This window comes from Ambystoma mexicanum, chromosome 1q, assembly GCF_040938575.1.
Source record: "Ambystoma mexicanum isolate Mex_15411 chromosome 1q, UKY_AmexF1_1, whole genome shotgun sequence".
NCBI classification, from domain to species: Eukaryota; Metazoa; Chordata; class Amphibia; order Caudata; family Ambystomatidae; genus Ambystoma; species Ambystoma mexicanum.
Window position 1 is genome coordinate 1,276,531,307 of NC_090922.1, and position 19,697 is coordinate 1,276,551,003.

Consider the following 19,697-nt stretch of genomic DNA (forward strand, 5'->3'; position numbering starts at 1 on the left):
ACTCCCAATAATAATAATATGGTATTGGCTCTCTAAAAATGCTCGAATGCCACAATGAGTTGCAGAAGCTGCATTTTGACCTACTATCTACAGAGTGTAAAAGAGAGTGAAGAAACGTTTAAAGTGGCTAAGGGGTTAATTGGAGCTAAATTACGTAATCTAGACCATAATCAAATGAATCGGCCAACTGCTGGCTCCTATAGTTGCGAGTAGTGAGCGTAGGTTCAAATAGCAGTGCCATTAAATCCACAGGAGGGAGAAATCCAATAAATCATTCTTTACCTGCACTTACTGTGCGCAGTTGCACTTTGTTATATTCAACATGCTGTGCCTCTAGTGTAGTTTAATCGTCTATCATGGATACAAGAAAGGCCGGTGTGTATTGGACTTGTGAAAACTGCATCAGGCAACCACGGAATTCCATGTCAATATTACCTACGATGAACAAAGTAAAAGCCAACAATGTAAAACTGTGATGAGGATGTGAGGGAATACTACACAGAAAATTAGACGGGTTAGTGAAACATGAACCTTGATTACTTCTGCAAATGTGCTATCTTGTTTTCAGTGATGGCCTGGGGTGATGGTGTGCTTTATGAAGCAGCTGTTTAGATGCGTGCAGTTTTTGAAAAGTACAGACACACAGTCACTGCCATTTATATGTTTCCATGTATTGTGCTGTCATGACTGACAGGGATAGGGTTAGAAAATAAAGGTACATCTTCTTTTACAAGAGAACGGAAAAAAAGCAGCGATGATACTGTTTGCCCTGTTGGATGGAAGATCTCTGTGCCTATTTGGGCTGCAAAATAGCAGGCGCAGGACTCAAGAAAGGGCACATAGTAGCAGATATGCTGATGGAATCTGTGGCACCACTGCAGCCATTCATGAGTTGTGTCAGAACAGCAGAAACATGTTCTGGGCGCCATTGTGGACTTGGGGTGGCGTGGTGACTGACATCTGAGAGTGAGAGTGCAGAAGTAGAGGTAGTTTAGTTCATAAGTTCTTTGCAGAATGTCATCCCATATAACACTGCAGAGATGTGGTACTGAAGTTTCTAGACAAGAAATACCTAGGAAGAGACACTGGTTGCACTGATTGTTGGTGGGCAGACGCTGCTGTTCTTTGTCCTCCCATTTGAAGAGCTTCCACACTTTGGCATGTTTGCTAATGCAAGAAGATGTGTCCTACTATACTCCACTGGTCACACAGGTGATGTTATATACATTCGGATTTGCCATTATGTGTTTTAAAGACTCTGCATAAAGGTGACTGAATAACGTTTTCCTTTCCTTCTGTCTCTGTAACTGCGACACTGTCATCTTCTTCTCCAGCTCTGTACCAATAGATTCCAAAAGCATATGTTGCAGAGGCCTTGAGTAAGATGGGTCACCGATGTATAGTAGTTTTCATCATCACTATCATTAGGATCACGTTCATCAACAGGGCATGTTCTTGGTGTAGGAGTAGACACATAATAAAATACATCCTGCAACTCCGGCTTTGTTTCTTCTAACTCATTACCAGATACATTAATTACGCTCCCGCTGAAAAAGAGACGAACCTCCTCTGCATACCTTCCTCTTCCCTGGGCACTTTTAAGTGCTCCAAACATTTTGGCACTCCAGGAGAAGACGGCACATTGCAGACTCAGCTACAGAGCACTGAATGCACTGTCTTGCCTCAAAATTGGACATTCACCTGCACTCACTGAATATACTCTCCTCCAGACTACCAAGAATTAGGAGATGTATTCTTTGCAACTAACATGTGGTATGGTTAATAATATATTGTACAATCACATACAGTAACCGAATAAAATGTCATCTTTCCTACTAACGATGATATGTCTTTTTCTCAACGAATAGCACATTCTCTGGCCACTGAAAAGTGACACACAGCTACATATATTGACACAAAATCTCCTCCCTCCTTCTAATAATTATCGAGCTTCATAACTGCAATTCGTATTTGTTATGGCCACTAGAATAGGGCATATTCACTTACAGCCACTGAATGCTACAACCTGTTTGCATCTAGCATGTATTATTTGGCCATTCACGGACGGTGCACTCATTGGAAGCCACTAATTGTAATCACCTCCTGCTGACATTTTTGTCAGCAATTACTGTTTGGTCTTGCCACAAAAATATGCCCGTGCAGAATTCATGTGCTGTTATTACTGTATACCGGCACGTTTCCGCACCAGAAAAGTACAAGTTTGCCACTGGGGTGGAGCAATTACCACCTTTTACCACTGCCGCCAGTAATATTTGAAAATCCCCCCATGATATGTGGATTTGCAAACCTTACCGGCACTTGTAATTCCACTTTAATGCCGATGGACCAGGAGTCACCAACAGTGTTACCATTTGCCCGTATCCAGGTGAAATTACAGCCAGCATACCGGTAACGTTGTAATGAGGCCCTATCTCTTCCTTCCTGTCAAAAAATAAGAGACATTTCCCTGTTACTAGCATTTTGCTTGTCTGCTAAAATGCAAAGCACACAGTTACAGACAACAAATGAACTTGCAGAGTCCCAATTCTATCATAATGGAAACCAATAGCTAACATAATTCCAATTAGTATCTATTATGGCCACTATAATATGGTACATACACATACATCCACTGAATGATTAGACTTTTCTGGAACTAGCATTTAGTATTTGATTTGGCCATTCACTGACGGTGTAGTCATTTAAAACCACTAATTGTAATCACCTCCTGCTGACATTTTCTCTGCATCTAGTATTTGGTTTTGCCACTAAATAATGACTGACTCAGATACAGACATTGAATGAAACTTTGTATTTTCTATAATCGAATATAAGACATTCCCCTGAAAGCATTATGTTGCATGTCTACTAAAGACAAAGCACACTGTTACAGACAACAAATGAAATCTCTTGGTAGAGTCAAAGTTCTATCATAATGGAAACCAAGAACTAACATGAACCACAATAGTTACATTGGGACTACTCACATTGCAACATTGGCTGAAACAAGGCCCTTGGAAAATGTTTGCACCTGAATAGTACTAGAACCATACTGCTCACCTAATGTCACAGTTGCAAGAGCTAATCTGTTCTAAGGCTCTGCGCCTTAACCATGCATCAGTTGGCACCCCTTTTGCTTGCAGTGATTCTGGGTCACTACCTGAACAGGCATGGGAGAACCAGAAATGTGTAAAGAATGTTGGGGCTTTACCCTTTCAGGCAACCAATGCCCATTGAAACAATTTTCTTAACATAATTCACTTTAATGTAACCTTCACAAAATAATGTATCTCCACTGAATACAAAGTCTGTTTTTATAACACCTCTAGTATGAGCAACATCTTATTGACTAATGCATTCACTGTATATTTACCATCCCATTTCCATCCTTATTGTTGACCATGACTTCTGAGCTATGCTACCACTGGGGAAGCTAGGGAGATCTTGAGGAAACCGTATTCCAAACCTGTGGTTTTGATTTACTCCTTGCCAGACGTATTGGAAATGGTGAATAAAATAAATGATCTGTGAACTTACAATATTTACATTTATTTTCTAAGATTCAGCAAAGGTATTAAGATCATCTATCAACTTGTGCTGAAGCATGTTGGATGTTGAAATGGTTAGAGAAACCCATAAATCCCTTTAGGAGCAGATATGTTCTGCTGGATAGTGAAATTGAATGTGAGGCCAACATATGGATCATTAAGATGAAACAGATACAGATAATGAATGGCAGTGGCACTGTAGTTATGTTTTTAAATTAGGAGAAGAAATGTAACATTTGCAAGTATTTTAATGTTCATTGAACATCACGAATCAAATACAACTGTGCATGTTTCTAGTAGACATAACATAACCACCTGCTTATTTAGGTCATATTTTTACAAAAGGCAACAGATTAGTCCTTTCTTTATTGCTGATTCATATGAAACTGATAATGCTTCTGCTAGATGTTTATGTGAAAAATGGTTTATAGTGATAATACCGAAATACAAAATCTCGAAAAAAAAAATCTCGAGTTCAAAATCTCGAAAAAAAAAATCTCGAATTTGTTTTTTAATACGTTTTTATCTCGAAATGGGGGGGTTCCCCCCCAACCCCCCTTTTTTCTATTTTTTTTTTATTTTAACCTTTTTTTTACTTACCTGACCCCAAAAACACATATAACTAAATAAATAAATAATTCGAGATTTTTGTTTTTCGAGATTTTGGATTCGATATTTTTGCAGTTCGAGATTTTGTTTTCGGTTTTTTGACCGACCACCGTGAAAAATGCCTCTGACTGAAATAACTCACATAGCCTATTCTTACAATTGTCACTTGTTAGAGACACTTGCAAAGTGGACAAATAAATTATGTATTAAAAATTCTGAAAAGCAATGACATGTCTCAAAATAATTGTGTATGTTTTCCCCTCTGCAGGTGCCCACCAGTCATAAGAAGGAAGGTGTTTATGATGTGCCAAAAAGTCAACCTGTAAGTGTACGTATGCGTTCCATTCTTTTGTGAAGTAGAAATGCAAGCGCAGGCCATATGTGGTAAGGGGAAGCTAACCATCTAAATCAAGCATTGTACAATCAACAATCCTAGGGGGAAGAACACATTAAGGGAACCAGAGACAAAAGGAGCAGGCAGCGAAGAGGAGAGGGTGGGTGCGGTCAACACTGGGGAACAGAACACTCAGGTATCGTGGGGAGTGCAGTGTGTGTGGTCCTACGTATTAAGGAGGAGTCATTCTTTGAAGAAGAAGGTCTTGAGATCTTTCTTGAACTGTAGTAGTGATGAGGCAAGTCTGATGTTGATGGGGAGGAGGTTCCAATATCTTTGAGTGTAGACAAAGAAGGTCTGTCTTCAGGTTCTTTCCTTCCAGCACCATTGTAATTCAAGTCTGCACATTTCCTTACTTCTGCTGGATTGCAGGCCTCCTGAGATGCTGAGTTTCTCAGTGAGGTAGCTTGTAAACTACAGAATGACAGCCTTGTGGATGATGAAACAGGATTTGAAGATGATACGGGCTTGCCATGAGCACAAGTGCAGTTTGATGATTGCAGTGATATGGACACCATTTGCAGAGTCCTTCAATGAGTCTTGCTGAATGCAGGACACATTTCAGGGGTGCCAGGGTAGTCGCCTGAAAGTTTCCCAAAAAGGCATTGCCACCATCCAGGTGGGAGAGGTCCAATGCTTTGACAGCAAATTTGAAGTTGACATCAGCAACGAACATACATAATTTACAAATACAACAATGCTCTGTACATTTTATGAAAGAATTATAACATTATTATATTAATGCAGTAAACATTTACATAAGCATTACACAAACACGTTTGCTGTATCCCACAACTATTTACATTGTGTTATGATATTCGGTCTCATGCACATTTTCCAAATACTTTGTTGGTTTCATGATCCTGTATTTAAATAGACCTTACTTTAGAAGATTTACCTCAAGATGAAAAATATTTGGTGACTTTGTAGGCCATACTTCTGTCCTGAAACAAGTGTCTGCAACCTTAGGATCGCCAGTGCCAAGTACAACTTCCATCAATCTTTGCCAATTTAGTCAAGTGTGAGTGTTCATGGGAGTTGCAGTTCAACGCATTTGAACAACAGAAGTAACAGTCCTCTGCCATCCACCCCCACAAATGGTTCATGTGCATCAACCACCCCTGGTATCTGGTTCCCGATGTTGGGATCTAAGAACTGCTTTCCTGTAAATTTGTCTGTTAGCTGGAGAAAACGGGAACATGCCCATCATTATGGGGCACATACGTGATGTTCGATCAGCCTCTGTGAATGTGGTCCCTTCTTGGATGTTCTATCAAAGATGACTTTACTGGCCAGCTTAAATCTTGTCTTGCCATGGGGTTTGCTCTGTAGTTCCTTCTGGTGTCAGGGTCTGCCTCTCAGTATTACTGTTTCTTGTCAACCTAGTCTTCCCCACAAGAACGAGAAGCTCATCGTCCAAACTGTGAACAGATAATTTAGCCATACGCTCTCGTAAGACATCCAATGGGTTTATGATAAGACTGTAAAACATATCAGATTGTCTCTCTTATCCTTTACATCTTTTTGTTTTTGGGGGACATATGATAATTAAATAAAAGTACCCTGTGTTCGACATTGCTCAAATTATGTACCTGAGTGAGCCAATACCAAAGACAACTCTGAAATATGTTGTGTTAGTTTAATGAGGCCATTGCCTTTGTTAGCATTCTATATGTTAAAAATGTCTAACTAAATGTCGATAATATTTCAATGCCAGTTTCCAAGTGGTCAAATTGGCCTTTCGAAATCGCACAGAGAATACTACCACCATGCATCATATTAAAATGGCTCTGTTCTTGTGAACAATGTTGTAGGAACACATATTATCACTGGCCACCATTGTGCACCAGCACTAGGGCAAATGCACAAATACAGTTTCTCTCTGCAATTGTTTGGTAATCCAGCCCCATTTGTTTGTTGTGTAAGGTTATAAGGGACACTGCAACTCGAAGGCATCTTACACTGCCCCTGATTCGACGCAGTGTATTCCTGCATTTAATTTCAGAACAACAATTTGAATTTCCCTACATGCATAGTAACTATTATCAGATAAGCTAAGCACAATTGTTAAGTGTGTATGGGAAAGACTGTTCCTTACCAACTTTACGTATGAAATCTGCAGGTCTCATCCCTACATGTTTACCATTAAGAAACTAGTAGCCTTCAAGGGCACATGACCAGCGTCTGATCAGCATCAACTGTCTTTCTGCACCGAGAGATGTATATATGGGCGCTTTGAAACAGAATGTACTTGCTGTATAAGCGCCTAACAAATGAACAGTAAATAAATATATAACTGACGACTCGCTTTTCTGTGCTTTCAATGGTGCCTTTTTTGGGACAGCTATATTCCTTTCATTGGTGCTGATTCAGGAGGGGGGATGGGGTCAGTAGCCATCATGTTGTTAATATGAATTCTAGATGTGTCTGTATTTCTCAGCTTTGGGGTGTGCTATTAAGTGATGGGCTACTGATGTCAACTGGACAATGTAAAGCCAGGTTGCCTACAAGAATCTGAGGGGCCATTTAGTAAATCAGGGCTCATACTTGAATGGAATTGCTGAGTGAATAACAAGTACACTATATCAAAGCTCGTGTTCCCTTTGGTTCCATTAGAATAACGAGCCCATGTATTAGATATTTCACCATATTTTCAAGCAACATGTTCAAGTTATACGAAGCTCCATATTTTCAGAATATTGTTTTGAGCATAGAAAACATGATCTTGGTCCGAGTTCGAAGACTGAGGATGCAACTGTTTACAGCGGGTTACTGATCAAAGTTATGTGTTGCCGCATCATTGAAGAAATTGCTCAAGTCTAAACTAGTTAGGATGTTTTAGCCGGAATAGCACAATGCTATCAAACATAAAATAGCATTTCACAGTTGTCCTTGCAATCAGTAATATAGCCTTATTTACCGGGGAATCTAGATCAGAGGTATCTGTTTACGTTATTTTTTTTTAATACTGTCAACCACACAGGCTGGCAATAGTCAATTCACCATTTCTCGCCAGAACTATGCTGAAAATATTTCTTACGATTTCCTTGTAGGCTACTTGTTAAAGTGTCATGCGCTACTAATTCAAGTGCATTTAGCCTGAAGGAAAACATGTTCACAGTGAACACCGGGCAATGTTCACCCTAGTCACCGTCTTTTGCCCTCAAAACAAAATGCATTGAAAGTAGACGTTTGTGCATTTCGGCACTATATGCTCCAGTGCTAATTGCAATTGATCCAGTGCAATGTGTCGATCATACTGCCCTATTGGCTGCTTAGTCACCAGTAAGTCTTACAGGCAGCCTTATCCGAGAATTTAATTACACATTGACAAGCAGCCCTGGCATTGCTCTTCAAGACATATTGCAATTTCTGTCAACAAACAACCCATGGTGTGGATCCACCATGCCAGCCGTGGTCACCATGTGATGTCTTGTTGCCTGATCTTTGTCAGGTTTCTTTACTTTTCAACATTCAGTCCCTCCCACCCCACATCCATGAGTACTCAAAGATCTCCCCCTTTGCGCTCCACTCCACAGTTGTCACCATTCACTGTACATTTTGCAAGAGGCAAGTGGTAAAATAAACGCTGCCGTTTGGAGAGTCTGCCACTATTGGTCCTCACACAGTGTGCAAACAGTGGATGAGGAATCTAGGGGCAAGTAGCAGGTACGTCATCACAATCTGCCAACGGGACAGCAAATCTGGGATGGGGAGTTGAAGGTATGAGGTCGCTCAGTTAGAGATCATGTATAATTAATAGAATGTTTCTGTAGGTTGTCTGTCCTGCCCCTGTGGGATCGCTGGCGTCTGAACCGCCATTGCTAGCGCCGTCACGTTTCTTGACGATGTGCTTTAGCGGCCTAGTTGTGCGAACACTGCCCGCCGGAAGGTACATTGTTCCTCCCCTTCCGACATGCAGTGGTTGCAACCCTTGGCTTGCCATTTTGCTTTTCCTCTTTGGGAGGCTTCACTGGTGTTTTTTCCCAATATGTACACATGGTACGCTGCCTATCCCGCTCCTTTCTTTCCCCGCTTCGGCGGCCTTTCTCCCTTCTTTCTGTGTTCTCCGTTCTCCTGCATCCTCGCTCTTACTTGCTCCCTGGCTCCTCCCTCGCCCGCTGGTTCTTTCCTCCCTATTACCTACCTTGTACTTACTTACCCTTACTCCTTGTGCTCTTCTGTTCTCCACGCAATCAACACTTCCTGTTGTCTCTCTCGCTCTCCATTCAACACCGTTTCGCGTATTCTTACGCGGCCGTTCCTCCCACAATCCAATCTTCATGGTCACATATTGGAAGAACTATCTCTGCTTATACCTATAAGGGTTTTTTTGTGCCTTTGGGCTTTTTCCCCTTTTCCGGCTATTCCGGAAGGGGGCCACTGGGTCGTTGGTGGCTTCATTCCATGGCAAGCCACATCCATCTACAAAAAAAAGAGTATTTGGGAAAGGAGACTACACAAGCTACAACAGGAGGATCCGGATTCAGGTGAGGAGGAAGGGAATCCACTTCAATCTAGTAAAGAAGGTGTAAATGTTGACATTGTCACCATTTCGGTGTATAGCAATGGATTCTGAAAAACCAGATGAAAGTGCCACTATTAGATGCAAACCCCTTGTGAAAGGATATCAAAGAATGAGAAAGCTATGACCAGAAAACGTGTGAGCTTTTAGCGACCAGACTAGCACCTCATCAGGCTGAACTATCAAGCTGCTGAACAGGAGAAAGGAGAAAGGAGCTCAGGTAGAGGAAGACAGAACAGCACAGGCTCCCACCCATGAATCAGAAAAGGTGCTTCTCAGTGGGTTAGGGACTGGGGAGAGCAGCATAGAAGAGGAGCATAGCTATACAGGCAGGAAAGTAGGATCCAGGACATTAAGAAGACCCGAGGTGTAGGCAGGGTTCCAATGTGGAGACATCAGCTGGCCAGATAGAGAAAGACCCAGTTTCCCATTCCTCCGATAAAGTGACTGTAGCGACTGGCTTCCTTGCTTGGTCCCTGTTACCTGACTGCATGCTGAGTGATGTCATGAATGGAATATTCTGAGTGTATCTGGAATTTTTGTGGTTGAATGAAGGATCCACCAAGGCACTTGAAAGTATGGAGCCTGGGTGGTGGGAGCCAGTGGGCTCCCCTCTCCTCTTACTGTTTTCTTACCGTTTACCTATGAACCTGATAACACCTGATCTCAAGATGTAACCAATTAAAGACGTGCATTCCACTTACCTGCGGCCTCTAGAATTTAACAGTGATCCCTTACAAAAGATTGCCGTTGTTAACAAATCACTGGAAGGAAGAGGGAACAGAAAATTAGATCTAGCCTACAAAGGGCAGGCCCTACATCATAATGTGGAGGCAGGGGTTCTTACAGGTGAGCCAGCAGCAAGTAAGAGTAAAGAGTGCAGTCGTCAAAAACCTGAAAAAGACACGAGAAGGCGAGGCTGGCAAGACAAGCAGAAGTGCTACGACCACAGCACCAAGATCAGCAATTGTCCAGGAGGACTGAAAGAAGGGTTTAGGCTTCAAATGAGCAGGCTTTTGGGAACTCCAAAGTCCCTGGGTCTGTTAACCTGACGACTGTGGATAACCCTGGATAAACCTGGGGGGCAGACTCAAGAACTGTTCCCCTGAGCGTACCTCTGGTATTACAGATGAACTGTTGGGCCTATCACTATTCTCGCCAACCACATCCCAATTGAGAATTCGGATAACAAGCAGATGAATGTCATAGCCCTGAGAGTGAATTGATCAAAGGACAGCTGGCATTAGAGAGCTGAGACTGGATTGCTACTTAGATAGCATGTAGAAGACCAGTGCCTTCATGGTATGGAAAACTCATACACTGCATTGTTTGTCTTATCAGGACACTGGTTATGCAGACCAAACGTAGCATGGACACACTTTTCTCATTGTAGGTAAATCCCTAGTTCCTGTATGCATTTTCCAACCCTAATCTCATTGGAGAAAAATACTAAATACACCAAATAAAACGTGACGTTGTTCTTATCGATCATCCACATGGCTCATTACCGCCACTTAGGAAGACACCCTCTATTGGTCATTATAGCCGGCAGCGGTTCCTGCCACTGGATTTATTGAGAGCAAATGAGAGGCGGCCCAGAGACACTGTGGAGGCAGATCTACCTGCTTCAATCACTGGACCAGCTCATCCTCCAAGTAATGCAGTGTTGGTTTATTGCTGATTTGAATGGCAGAAAGAGGACGAGGCAGAAGGTGGTGAACAAAGATAATTCTGCATAGGGAAAACCTGATATGGTAAATGGTGAACTCCCACATCACAAATGGTGGAAAATTCCCCCGATTGCAAGAAATTGTTGGTGAAGGTGTACCACCGATTTTACTGCCATTTTTAACGTCCCACGGCACCCACAAATGTACCCGCTTGCCTCTCTATTTTCGTTAAGTAATTGGTATATACAAATAAAAGAAATCAGATGTGTAAATGTCATCTGCCTATTTCACATTCGATGTTTATTTGCAGTGGCAATGAGTGAAAGGTCACATGCCCATGTATGGGTCATCTCACTTTTCATGAAGAGGACGGTCCATCTGCCTGTAAATTCCTAGGATGTTTTAGCTTGAGCACAGGTCACTGCTTCTTCTTGTATTTCTTATATACGCGTGCCTTAATGTAGCTCACTCTCCATATTCCCCCTCTCCATTGGTAGCCCATCCAAAGATTCTTATCTTCTGCTTTTGGTTGCGCCTCTGTGCTGGGGCTGAGGGTGTAGGAGGATGCAGAGGGCCACCGCTTGTGCTCTGGTTCTTCTGTAACTGCAGAGTTTGATCCTCTGCAACAGACCCTGGAGCTCAGTTGGGTGGATGGGGAGCATTGGGTCTGATCAACATTATGTTGTCAAAGTGCACATTATCCAAACCAGATCAGCCCAAAAAGGTATATAAAAAAATAAAAAAAACTCTCTGCCCATTTGAATCTGCCCTTTGAATGAAGGGAGTTTACCTGATAATGCTTTAACGCTAATACAAGAAAATAAGTTCTCATAATATATATTCACCAAGCCACTACATTTCAATCTTCTATTACAATTTCCTCTGCTGTTTTATAGGAAACGTTTGATTTTCGTTGAAAGTGTTAGTGGGAAGCTCAATACTGTGAAAGCTTGACCCCTCTCCACAAAATAATCATGGCAGTTTCCAAGCCCGATTATGTCACTTTGTGGCCTTGTGTCCTTGTGCGGGGCATAAGCAGGTGCTGCACAACGTGTTGCAAAGACAAAGGATCTATGGTTGTCATGAGATGGTCTGGGCTTCTTACTATGTAATATGGAGGAACAGAGCAAAGGCCTTTACTTTGTGTTGCTGTCATCTTTCAAGAAAGGTTACCTAGTGCTCAAAGCTGATTACCATCTCACAAACCTTTTTTTAAAGTTAAAATGCTGTAGACAGAATGCACCTGCTCCATCAAAATCCGCCCCTAAGGGCTCTCACCTCTCTTGTGTCTGCAATGTTTACAAAAGAAGTTTATACTTTCGTTCCCTCTATCATGAGCTCTACAATTTCATTTTTCACTTATGTTAGCAAACGATGTTCATTTCTTCCCACTATGGTCCTCATTATGAGTACCGTGATACTAGCAAAAGATGTGATCCTTTAAATAGCGCCATTCATTCGTTGGAAGTTAACGTGTATCTCGTCCCTAAATAGAGCCAGACATTTAAAAAGCTACTCAATGCATTCTCTTGCCGAGGTGTCTCTTTGAGATAGCTGTGCTTCGCCGGCACCGATATCCTTATGAGGGTGAACATATTAACCCATTCCGCCAAACTCTAACAAGGGCAGTAAAAATGTACCACCATCTATTTGAACAGAGATAGTGAACGCCCAAAATGGCCGGCAACGCTGCAGGCATGTATTTTGACGCTGATGGTTATGTAGTAGAGTCAAATTATCACCTCTTAAAAGTAGGCATATTTCATTGGAATCGACTGTAAAATGACTTCTGTAATCATTATTTGTGGGAGTCATTTACACTTTAGAGTAAAGACCATTTTGACTGTGTTTTACGCTTAACTTGTTTACTTCTTGGTCAATAAGATTACATTTGCACTGACTTTTCGCTCTGAAACACAAATGGAAATTCCCTCCGTAAAATTTACATTTTAAACCAAAAAGACCCTCAAAGTGTGTTTATTTGTCTGTTTCCACACAAAAGTTCAGGCTTTTATGAGGCATTTGTTAGGGAGACTCAATGATTTCAGTATGAAAACAAGGAAGGAGTTCGCGGTGCCAGGAGTCATGCCGCAGCCACACTTTTATCTTCTATTTTAGGTAACATGATGTTCCGCCCTTATTATTTTTGCCTTTTTAAGAAACCTTTTTTTTTTCTTTTTGAGGTCTTGTGCGAATCCGTAGCCGGGAATGAACTCTCATGTCAACTTCAAACAAGTGCCATCAGGGTGCCATATCAGAAATTGACTTCCACCTGCACCGAATTTCCAAGGAGGATACAGAAAGTGAATTGACAAGGGACATATCTTTGTGTAGTTTCTTTTCAAAGCGGTTTGAGACTTTCACAAAGTGTAAGGGGAATAATGTAACGCTGAGGCTTTTTATGTGAACGTGTATTTTGTGGTGGGGGAGATGTTCCTGTCCCCTTTCATCTTAAGGTCTGAAGAACTATTGTAGTAAGCATTCACACTTAATAGTTAATCTAAGTTTTGCTAAAAAGGCCAAAAAAGGCGTTTCTGGCCTACTTTCCACCTCAAAATAACACATTCAGACCTTGACTTACAAAGCATTTTTCAATGGGGTTTCGCCATTCAAAGGTGTTTTTGTAAATCAGACCCTCAGTCTTATGCTATCATCTTCACTTACATCGAGGACAAACCAGACAGACTTTTCATGTGCTATACCAGATGCCAAGAACTATGGTTTTACACAATTTTAAATGAACTTTCACCCGAGAGCTGTCACTCTCCAGATGGGGTTTGTTCCTCAAAGCCTATATTGTTCTGTTCCTTTTTTTTTTCTACAAACATTGGTTAAAGGGAAAGGCCCACTTTCATATGTCTAAAATATGTTTTTCTTTCACTTCCCGTTATGCATTCAATCTGTAATTTTCCACAATACGTGCAGCAAAGGCATCATTTGAACGGTTCCATGTAATAATGTCCCTGCAAAAATGTCCCCTACGTTTTTTGCATAGACATTATTATATTTAACATGCGGGGGACACCCCTGCAACCCCTGTTTTATTTTATTTTTTAATGGGAGCGGGGGACATGAGCACGACCCATCCCCATATCTGCACATAATTATGACGACAATAACCTTTAAATTCAAGAATGTAAGTTTGTTTTCCTTGGGACATAGATTAGAAAACATCCCTTGGTGCAGAACAGACCTTGCTAGGGAACAGGGACATGGGGAGGATCCATTTATTTAAGATTTGCAGTGTACCATTCATTGATGTGTGATCACTATGTTCAACTTCCCATCTCTGACTCTATCGAATAATTTACATACACAAACGCCAGCAGGTAGGGCCAATGTTCCTGCAGGTCAAAATTCTACTTAGTAATTAAAAAGCCCTTTATTTTTTAAATGTTTTTTATGTACGCCACATACCAAGGGCCTGATTTACAAAGCCTTTTTCAATGGGGTTTTCGCATTGAAAAAAGGCTTTTGCAAATCAGGCCGTGTGTGTGTGTGTTTGTGTGAGCGCGCGCGAGCACGGGCGCGCCTGTTTGTAAAGAAAACATGTAACATTAATGCATACATGATTGCACCCAAACACTCAGGATTTTACATCAAAACAAAGGAAAGGGAACATTTAATTTGTCAGATAGCTGCAGTTCAGATATTGCAATGTGGTCAAGAATCGCTCAGCCCTTTCAGCTTCTAATGTTGATAAAGTGAGCACTATTAAATTGGTTACTTGTTTCCCATGTTACTTACAGTGCTTCAAAAAAGGAACACATGCTAAATAATAGTTAAATGATGATTGTCTAACATTGAAAAAAACACACACACTTTACACAAGCATTAAGATCACCAAAAATGAAGGCAAGAATGACTAATAAGAGAAAGATTACCGGATTCAGTTTATACTTTAAGCCATTCCTTAGGGGGTGGGGCTCCATAAATCCTAATGTGAAGTTTAACTAAAGCCTGATGGTTCCAAGTGTTAATATTGCCGCAAACATGTCGCCATACAAGAATGGCGCTGTTTTTTTGCAGCAATATTGCCATATGGAGCCTCTGGGGCACACCCCTGCAATCCCTGTATTTTTTTAAAGGGAGCAGGGGACACCCCTGCAACCCTCGCTCCCATTTACCCCATAAATGATCCCCATGAATAAAGTTGCCTATGCGTTTCCCGGTGACTATATGTATGGCGACATTATTTATGGGAATAATATTACCTGATACCAGCCTGATGGAGTGATGGCTTTATGTTGTGCTTGAGGCATCCATTGTTCCTCTGATCTGCAGTCATCATTTCTGCATTGTGTTTTAGGAGCACCATGTGTAAGGCCTCGGCGACCTTACTGGGCCAGAGGTCAAACCTAAAGAGTGAAATTAAATCATTATATTAAGAAAATCTAACAAGATACACATTCCATTTTCAGAATGTTTAAGGAAAGTGCGGTGCCCAAATGTGCAGTCAAACTAATTCTAGTTTTTCATAAAACATAGCAGAGTTAGGGCTTAATTTACAAAGTGTTTTTCAATGGGATTGGACCATTGAAAACTGCTTTTGTAAATCAGGCCCTTCATCTCAAGTAGTTCCTGTGTTGAAAAAGGAAGGGAGTTCGACAAAATAAGTTTTGTCCTACAGGAATGCATGGATGAGTAGAAGTGGATAGACTGCTGACTCAGCTCTCACACTACTACAGATCAACAGTGATCCCAGTCATAAAGGTGAAGCAGGAACAGTAAAGAGATAAAGCTCCTCCCCCTTTTATGGCAATGTGGCCTGAAGGCAGACTATACATTTAAGATGGGTGTGAATGTGATAACAGTAGAAACCCAAAAAGCAATAGGCCATGCCTCCAAAATAAATAGAAGTCCAATCAAGGTTCTATAAATATAACCGATGGTTACAGCGAGTGTCTAGACACTGCCATTCACTCTGTTAGTTCCCTGCTACTAAGACTTGCCAGTACAAATATAGCATTTCCTCTAGCAAATTCTGACATTACTCCAGAATGCAATATACATTCTCTGGAGAGTACATGGGGAAAGCACATTCCATGGCCAAACACTCTGATGAAACTGCCAACAAGCACTTGAATTATTTCGCAAATGCAGCACGCAATGCATTAAGCAATAGCAACAACTTGACTTCATATTCAACACACACATGCATTTCTATGTAAAGAAAGACCTCTGGTTACTTGGAGGTCATTATATATCTTCCTCTAATCTAAAGCATCGACCATTTAAAAATGTTTGACTTAAATCTCAACCATAGAACTATGATTACAAGAATGTGTAGTGCTGCTGATAATAAAAGGTCATGAACTATTTTACAGCAATTCAAATGAAAGAAGAAAGCAAAAAATATACAGCCACAGTGTAGATGCAAATTATTTTGCAAACTAAACTAGCATCTTGAACATTAAGTACCCCAATGTTGATACACTGAAAGAGAGGCTTTAACAACTGCAACAGGTAAGGCTGTCACTTCACATATGTTCCTTAATTTATGGAGTGGCAGACCCTGCAGCAACCCTACTACAAGCACCACTTCCAGCCACCAAACCAAAACCTAGGTATGGCTTGTATTTTAAGGTTATTCTGCATCGGGTGACAATTTACCATAATTTATATGGTTTTGATCATTGGTGCAGATTTAAATTAAACTTCTTGCTACAGTGGCTTTCACGGCTACTGTTGCTGTCTAACCAGGCATCTGTGAACTCTGAAACTGATCTGTGCCACTGTAGAGCAGAGCTAAATGTCAAGTGACTGATGGCACTCGTGCACTATGTTTTTGTCATGGAGTTTAAGTTATGGGGTATCTGTTTAGCAAACCACCATTTCTGAGATGGAATACCCACATTATTTTATTATTTAAAAAAAATAAAAAGAAAACAGGGCATCGACACCGTTACCAAATGGCATTCCTTCTGAGGGAAGGCTTATCTTTATTGAGCCAAGATATTTTTCAGTGTTGCCTGGATGTTGGTGGCCTCAGGTTGGATGTGGTTGATTGTGCTGAGCTGAGTGTTGATATACTTAAAGGGGTCCAATGTGATGCAGTCTATGTGGAGGATCCTGTAGGAATGGTGGATTATCTGTGTTGATTCGGGTTCGGTCTGGTAGCAGACTCATGTGTGGTGGAGCAGAATATGTATGGCTGTTTGGTTGGGTGGAGCCATTCAGTGGCTGGAGATATGGTGTTAATTGCCAGGCAAAGTGCCTTTCCATTGTTGTGGTTTGGTTTTGTCATGTGTTGCTTGTAATTCATGGTGTTGACCAGTGAGATTAGCATCTTCCTGATTATTTTAGTGGCTTGTTTCCTGGCCTAGATGATGTCTCAGAGGAAGCTATTAGTTGTGTTGCTGATGGATCCTCTTGTGATGAGGTCTGTAATGTCAATGATGTTAGCAAGGTCAATTTTGGGGTGGTCACTAGATCTGGTGGCAGATAGATGTTGGAGCATGGGTGAGCAGGAAGTGGTAGGCGAGGAGATCAATGGATGTGGGCAGGTTGTGGTCCTGAAAAGTGCATTTTAAATAGGTCTTGTGGATGATTGAAAGCAGTCTTCCAGTCCTCCCTTTGCAATATGTGTGATGCAATGTCATAGCCTATGCAGAAGAGGACTCACAGGATGGGTGTGGATGCGGGGGATAAGCCATGTGCATTTGATGAGGAGTAATTCCCTGTCAGGTGAACAAAGATCTGGGGGTCTTTCCTCTTCTCCATCTTTATCTCCACCTGTGTTATTCCCCAGGGGTCTAACCTCTCTCCCTGGCTCTTCAAGCAATACCTGGCACTTCTTGCCCACTGCATCGCAGTTCTCTGCCCCAACATTCAGTGCTATGTGGGTGACACTCAGCTCATTTTCAGGCTACCTTCAGCCACCTTTTCACCTTCTCTAATCTCTGACTGTCTGTTTGCTATCCAGGAGTGGTGTCCCGTCAATGATCTCTGCCTTAATGCCAGTAAGACTGAGATTCTCCTCATTAGCACACCCGCTCCCTCCTTTCCTGTCACTCTTTGGCCGGCCTCTCTTGGCCCTCTTTCTGCTCCCACCTGCGAGGCTAAAAACCTCAGGGTCATCTTCGACGCCACATTCTCCTTCTCTCCTCACATCTCTGACGTCTCTAAGAATTCACACTACCAGCTGCACCTCCTCAGAGGTATTCTTCCTTTCCTATCCTTCCCCCAGAAGCTCATTGTCTCCAGAGCTCTGGTTCTTTCTAGGCTGGACTATTGCAACAGTCTCTTTCTTAATCTCACTGATTCTACTCTCCGCCCTCTGCAACTCATCCAGAACAGGACTGCAAGATTTGTCCTTGGCCTCAAACCCAGGGATCATATCTCTTCAGGACTGAAATCTCTGCACTGGCTCCTAGTTGCTGCGAGGATTAAGTTCACAACACTCTGCATTGTCTACAAGGCCTTCTGGGGCCTGGTGCCTCAATACCTCCAAGTCTCTCTTCCTAAATATCTGCCCTCTCAAGCTGTTTGCTCATCCGCCTCCAATTTCCTCAGGGTCAGTCGCTTCTCCAAGCAGCAAGTTGGCGGTAGATCTCTTTCTTTAGCTGGGGCCTCCATCTGTAACAGCCTCCCTGAAACTTGAGGAGATCCATCTCCGGTTCCGGATGCACCTCAAAACCTTTCTCTTTGCTTCTGCTTTCTCTCCTCCTCTCCCCTGCTGAACTCCTGGCTGAAACTAAAACTGCACTGGATACCTGGCCACCCTTTGATCTCGGGCCCAGGTCCCCTCCCCCACCAGTTGCACACCTGCACTGCCACCCGGGCAACCCCTGCACTTGGGGACTGTTTTTCTGTATCCCTACAGTCCCATACCAGCACTTGACACCTGATGTTTGCACTTACCCTAGCACTTGCCACCAGCTGGCCACACTCTTTACTTATTTCTTTTATTTATTCTACTGATCCCATGTACTGCACTGTTCCCTTCCCCCATCCCCTACACTTGCACGATCTGAATGACACCTGGCCTAGTAAGATCGCTGTCTCTGTCTTCCCTCTGTTCCCCCTCCCTTGCCTCGTCGTGCCTTGAAACACTTGTGTATAGGAGCGTTATAAATGTCATATCATATCATATCATATCATAGTCGGTGTAGGATGTTCCTTCAGTGTGAAGCATATCAAAGAGAGGTTTTTTGGATATAATGTACGAAGTTGGGGAGACACATTATCCTTGCAGAACACTGCATTTATCCAGGGCTGGAAGGACTGATGCTAATGAGGAGAACACTATCATGTTCTCTCTCACATGAAGGAGTTGATCCATTTGATGGCCTCCGGTGAAAAGTGGGCTGCTGATGCATGTCGACGGCATATGATTTGGAGATCGACCAAGTCAAAGGCTGCTGATATGTCGAGTAGCAGAAAGAGGGCTGAGTGACCAGAATCCTAAATAGCATCCAGTTGGTTCTTAAGATCTAGCAGGGCAGATTCAGTACCACAGCCAGGTTGGAAGCCCGATTGGCATGGCCCCAGGAATTGTTGGCTTTGAGGAAGGCCTAGATCTGTAGGTAGGCAGTATTTTGAGTAGGAAGGGGAGCATGGTTATAGGACGGTAGTTTGTCGGTATAGTTGGATCTAGGGTGGGGTTCTTTAGTAGGGGAAGGATCCAGGCATCCCTAAGGCCAGTAGGTACAGTGCACGAGGTGATGGAGGCATTGATAAGAGAGCAGATAAATGGCTACAGTGGGTCGGCACAATCTTTGATGTCCGTTGCGGGACAGATGTTGCTAGGACATCTGAATACTCTACCCAACCACACTTCAGACTTGCTGGCCAATATGACTATCATGTACCCCGGATTCTTAACCATCACTAGTGCCTCGGCCTATCCTACTGTATGCATTTCCACAACATGTAACTAACCTGTACTTCAACTCTAATGTATTTATTCAGCTGCATGTATGTTCATTACTGTTAACTATCATGTATGT

General features: G+C 42.2%; 1 protein-coding gene across 17 annotated transcripts in view; it reads left to right on the forward strand.

Annotated features, from left to right (window-relative positions):
* Positions 1-19,697, forward strand: part of DAB1 (DAB adaptor protein 1) — a 4,845,894-nt gene that overhangs the window by 4,644,518 nt on the left and 181,679 nt on the right. For 12 of the 17 annotated variants that reach the window (XM_069642094.1, XM_069642098.1, XM_069642088.1 and 9 more), the window contains one exon: positions 4,426-4,485. In XM_069642094.1, the coding sequence (XP_069498195.1) occupies positions 4,426-4,485 (60 nt within the window). The remainder of the gene's footprint in view (positions 1-4,425; positions 4,486-19,697) is intronic. The other 5 variants (XM_069642099.1, XM_069642093.1, XM_069642103.1 and 2 more) reach the window with 1 other exon arrangement.